We start from the raw sequence: 5,501 nt of genomic DNA on the forward strand, positions 1-5,501 counted from the left end.
ACAGTTACAAACACAGTTGACTCGCTGCGCTCGTCAACTGTGTTTGTCGATGTCTGTGTGTGTGCGTGTGTGTTGTTGAGTGTCGGTGTGTGTGTGTGTGTGCTGTTGAGTGTCGGTGTGTGTGTGCGTGAGTGTGTTGGATGCCGAGGGTTGACGAGCTGCGCTTGTCAACTTTGTCGAGGGTTGACGAGCTGCGCTCGTCAACTTGTCGTCTTCTGCGTTGCAAAAGCAATAGCCCCTTACGCCTAGAATAGGCGCTCGGGCCTAATAAAGAAGAATAAAGAATTTTTTGCAAAAACAATATAACTTTTTTTCTGAGTGTGCGATTTCTACACAAAATACATTTTCGGAATGGTCTCGACGAGGGCTACGCGTCTGGGGGCACACAAACACGAGTTGACGAGCTTCGCTCGTCAACTCGTGTTTGTGTGTGTGTGTGTGTGTCTGTGTGTCTGTGTTGTTTAGTGTCGGGGTGTGTGTGTGTGTGCTCTTGAGTGTCGTGGGAGTGGGCGTGGGTGTGTTGGTCGCCCGATGGTTGACTCGCTGCGCTCGTCAACCATCGGAAGACAGTTACAAACACGAGTTGACTCGCTGCGCTCGTCAACTCGTGTTTGTGGATCTCTGTGTGTGTGCATTTGTGTTGTTTAGTGTCGGGGTGTGTGTGTGTGCTGTTGAGTGTCGGTGTGTGTGTGCGTGAGTGTGTTGGTCGTCCTCAACAGCATGGCAAAGTTGGATGCCGAGGGTTGACGAGCTGCGCTCGTCAACTTTGTCGAGGGTTGACTCGCTACGCTCGTCAACTTGTCTTCTGCGTTGCAAAAGCAATAGCCCCTTACGCCTAGAATAGGCGCTCGGGCCTAATAAAAATAGCGGTTAGAAAGAAAAGAGAAGAAAATACCGGTAAGAGAAGAGATAATGGTGAAACGTAGCAACAATCTGGAGAAAAGTGGGTCGAAGATCGGCCAGGTTAACCGGCAGCTGAGGAGAAGTTACGATGCCAACTTCAAGATGATGGTGATAAATGAGGCAGAGTCTTCAAACAATTGCAAAGTGGCTAGGAAATATGGTGTCACAGAGTGTAATGTACGGGGATTGAGACCTCAAAAAGATCGCCTAAAAAATGCTCAAAGTCAGAGAAAAGCTTTCCGTGGTCAGAAGAGCCCCGTTACCGTCATGTTAGCCTGCCTCGCAGACGGAACCAAACTCCCTCCGTATGTGGTTTTAAAATGTAAGACATTACCCCTCTACTTTCGGATGGCGCCTCCTACGGTCGCCCTGGTGCTCTCGTGTGTTCTGTGTTGTTTGTTTTTTAACGTTAATTGTGCGTCTGCGTGCTCTTACACCCGTGAAGAGCTTCTAAACTTTAGATCAACGACTCCCACGGACCTTTTGCCCGTTTTTTTCATTTCTGCTGCGGAATTAGTCCATGCTTTGGTGAAACGAGTGAGACGCCGGAGAAGAGGGAAGCGTGCCGGCGCGCTCGTCCGACTCCGCAGGCGCGGATCTCGCGCGCCCTTACCGGGAATATTCCTCTCCAACGTCCGCTCTCTCAGCAACAAGATGGACGAGCTGGCGCTGCTGATGAGGAGAAATAAGGACTTTTCATCCTCTTCTGTTTTGTGCTTTACGGAGACGTGGCTCAGCGCACAGATCCCGGACAGCGCGCTCCAGCTGGAGGATTTCCGCCTCCTGCGCGCGGATCGCGACCCGCTGCTCTCCGGTAAGGCCAAAGGCGGCGGTCTCTGCTTCTATATTAACAACGGCTGGTGCACCGACGTGACTGCGATTGCCCAACACTGTTCTCCTGCTCTGGAATATTTTTTCATTCATTGCAAACCCTTTTACTCCCCGCGCGAGTTCGCCTCATTCATCCTGGCAGCTGTTTACATCCCGCCGGCCGCCGACGTGCACGAGGCTCAACGTGCACTCGCGGAAAAGATTTTGCGTTTGGAGCGGACTTTCCCTGATTCTCTTGTTATTGTTCTTGGTGACTTTAACAAGGGAAATCTGAGCCAGGAACTTCCGAAATACAGTTTATTAAATGCCCCACCAGAGAGGAGAACACGCTGGAACATTGCTACACGACGGTGAGCGGGGCCTATCGCGCTGTACCACGTGCTGCCCTCGGACTATCAGAGCACGTGGTCATCCACATCATCCCAACATACAGACAGAGACTGAAGCTTGCTAAAAGTAGCAAGCACATCCAAGATCTGGACCGGTGAGGCTGTTGAGGAGCTCCGCTCGTGTTTGGAGATGACAGACTGGGACATATTTAGGGCTGCTACGGATACCCTGGATGAGTACACGGACACGGTGACCTCATGGATCAGCTACAATGAGGAGCGCATTGTACCAACGCGCACCAGGGTGAGTTACGCTAACGACAAGCCCTGGTTCACGCCGAAGCTCAGCCAGATTAGACGTGAGAAAGAGGCAGCACGCAGGAGCGGCGACAGAGACAGCTACAAGGAGGTGAAGTACAGGTTTAGCAGGGAGCTGAAGAACGCAAAATCAGTATATTTACGCAGGCTCCAGCAGCAGTTCTCTGCCAACGACCCTGCAGCAGTTTGGAGGGGGCTGAGGGCCATTACCAACTACAAGCCCAAAGCCCCCCGAGCTCTGAACGACCTGCCGCCTGCCCAGCGCTTAAATATGCACTACTGCCGCTTTGACCAACCAGCCCCCCACACCCATCCGGACCCTCCAGTCACCCCCTCCTCCACCCACAACATGGAGGGCAAACCGCCAAATGCCTCCATAGACCAGGGGTCCCCAAACTTTTTCCTGTGAGGGCCAAATAACTTTTCCCTTCTCTGATTGGGGGCCGGGGTCAGTTTGTAACAGAAAAAGTGTGATGATCGCAGGGGTGCGTAACATAAAACTTTATTGTTTTCCAGCCACACATAACCAAATAACCCTCAATGGGTTCTTCACAGAAAAAAGTCAAGAAATGAATAATAACACTATGAAATAAACAATAACCAAATAAGCATCAATGGGTTCTTCACAGAAAAAAGTCAAGAAATGAATAATAACACTATGAAATAAACAATAACCAAATAAGCCTCCATGGAACATTAACTTTCTGTCGTGCTGTGCACAATCTTAACAGGAAAACTTCAGCTTGGTTGTCAGAGCAGAATATCTTACTTATATTACTCATATGAGCAGCCACTCAAAGTTCTTGTGTTCTTGTGTTCATTCCTTAATAGAATAGAACCTTTGTAGGTTCCAGTAGGCTTGTAGATACCACTGTTTGCAGCCCTCTTTCTCATTCCTGTGAAAACCACAAAGCAAGCAGGCTGAGAAACCAGACTAAGTGATACAGCACAATACATTTCACTACCAGTGTGGTTGTGGAGATGGATTTTACTATGTTTATATTTGTTTATACTCAGAATGACTCATTCAAGTCAGAAAAGTGAGCTTACCTTTGTATGTTTATCAGTGTGAGCTGTGGGCCTGCATCTGGCTGGTGAGAAGTTGAATGTCAGGTTCCATTCTGGTCACAGCCAGTCTCAGACACTGATGCAGATGTTCATCAGTCAATCTTGATCTCATCGGATTTTTCAGCAGTTTCATGCGTGAAAAGGTTTGCTCGCAGACATATGCGCTGCCAAAAAGTGTGGACATCTTCATTGCGTGTTTTTTTATGTTAGGGTACGTGTCATTTGGGAGGACAGCATAGAAGTCAATGAGACTGTTGGGATTAAATGCGTCTTTGAGAACATCACAGTTCTGTAACTCGGCTAACTCGAACTGATAAGAAGGCTGGGCTTCATCAATGTCGGCAACAAAGGGGTTCTGGAAAAGACGGATTTCTTTTGCATTAACATGAAGTTCACGGAATCGCACACCAAACTCCTCCTTCAGCATTTCCAGTGCTTGCACACACCTTTCAGCTGGGAACGGGACTGCTGGGTTCTCTGCAGAGAAGCTCTGTGTAACAGGGAGATGGATGAAGTTGTGCTTTTTCACTTGTTCCAAAAGCAGCACCAGTTTCACCTCAAATGCTTTTATGTGGGAATACATGTCGCAAATGAGTTTCCCCTGGCCTTGTAGCTGCAGGTTAAGGCTGTTCAGCATTTCTGTCATGTCTGTTAAAAATGTGAGGTGCCATTTCCACTCTGTGTCGATCAGCTCTGGGACCGTTTTGTCTTTTGAATGAAGAAATGCATTAATTTCGGGTAGCAGCTCGTAAAAACGCCTCAAGGCTCTGCCCCGGCTCAACCATCGGACCTCTGTGTAGTACAGCACATCTCCGTGCGCAGACTCCAGTTCAGACAGGAGTTCTTGGAACTGCCTGTGTTTAAGTCCCTTTGCTCTGATGAAGTTTATGCATGACACCACGACCTTCATAACAGAATCCCACGTCAACACTTTGCAGCACAGTGCTTGCTGGTGAATTAGGCAATTAGGCAGTTCTTCCGTCTCCCGCTTCATGCGTCCTATTAGACCTCGAGACACGCCCACCATACTCGGAGCCCCGTCAGTTGTGATGCTGGCCAGCTTCGACCAGTCCAGGTCCAACTCTTCCATGGTTTGGCACACTTTGCCAAAAATATCCTCCCCCGTCGTAGTCCCTTTGAGACTTTGGAGGGCTGCCAGCTCCTCGCACATCTCAAAGTTTGCGTTAACTCCACGAATAAAAATGAGCAGCTGCGCTGTGTCCTGCACGTCCGTGCTCTCATCCAGTGCTAATGAAAAAAAGTAAAATTCTTTTGTCTTCCGCTGCAGCTGGCCGTAAACATTCGCCCCGATTTCTTCAATGCGCCTGGTGATTGTACTCGCTGACAGACTCACGGCATTAAAGACGTCGTTCTTCTCGGGACACACCTCCTCCGCGACGGCGTCAATACATTTTTTTACAAACTCTCCATCAGTGAAAGGTTTACCGCTGCTTGCTATCAGTTGAGCAACCCGAAAGCTGGCCCGAACGACTGCCTGGTTCCGCTGAGCTTGGCGTACAAATGTATTCTGCTGCGCTAACAGTCTATTTTTTAGCTTTGAGAGTTTTTCTGTTCGCATTTGGCCTTGCAAGCTATCATAGTCTTTGTGACGGGATTCATAGTGTCGGTGCAGATTGTATTCTTTAAATACCGCCACAGAATCTTGACAGATGAGACAAACAGCCTTTTCTTTGCATTGCACAAAAAAATAATTGTTTGTCCACTGCAGGTTAAATACTCTGCATTCTGAATCAATTTTTCTCTTACCTAACTGTTTCGTCATGATTCCGTTCTCTCTTTGACAGGTGGGGGGGGAGGGGGAAGGAGGGGGCTACGGGGTTTTTTTCTGGCGAGGGGCCAGATAAGGGCACTGATTGGTAATGTTCAGGGGGCCGGGCCAAAAGTGGAGGCGGGCTTTATCCGGCCCACGGGCCGTAGTTTGGGGGCCCCTGCCATAGACTCTCCCCCCACCCCCACTGTCCTCTGCATCCAGGAGCAGGATGTGCACAGACAGTTCACAAAGCTGAACCCCCGTAAAGCTGCGGGCCGGAC

General features: G+C 49.2%; 1 protein-coding gene across 1 annotated transcript; it reads right to left on the reverse strand.

Annotated features, from left to right (window-relative positions):
• Positions 1–3,444: 3,444 nt before the first annotated feature.
• LOC137902410 (general transcription factor II-I repeat domain-containing protein 2-like) lies at positions 3,445–5,232 on the reverse strand. The gene is made up of 2 exons (XM_068746496.1): positions 5,217–5,232; positions 3,445–4,904 (listed from the first exon to the last, which is right to left on the reverse strand). Exons 1-2 carry the CDS (start codon positions 5,230–5,232, stop codon positions 3,445–3,447), a joined length of 1,476 nt encoding a protein of 491 aa, XP_068602597.1.
• Between the last annotated feature and the right edge of the window lie 269 nt (positions 5,233–5,501).

Source organism: Brachionichthys hirsutus, chromosome 12 (genome assembly GCF_040956055.1).
Source record: "Brachionichthys hirsutus isolate HB-005 chromosome 12, CSIRO-AGI_Bhir_v1, whole genome shotgun sequence".
Taxonomy (NCBI): Eukaryota; Metazoa; Chordata; class Actinopteri; order Lophiiformes; family Brachionichthyidae; genus Brachionichthys; species Brachionichthys hirsutus.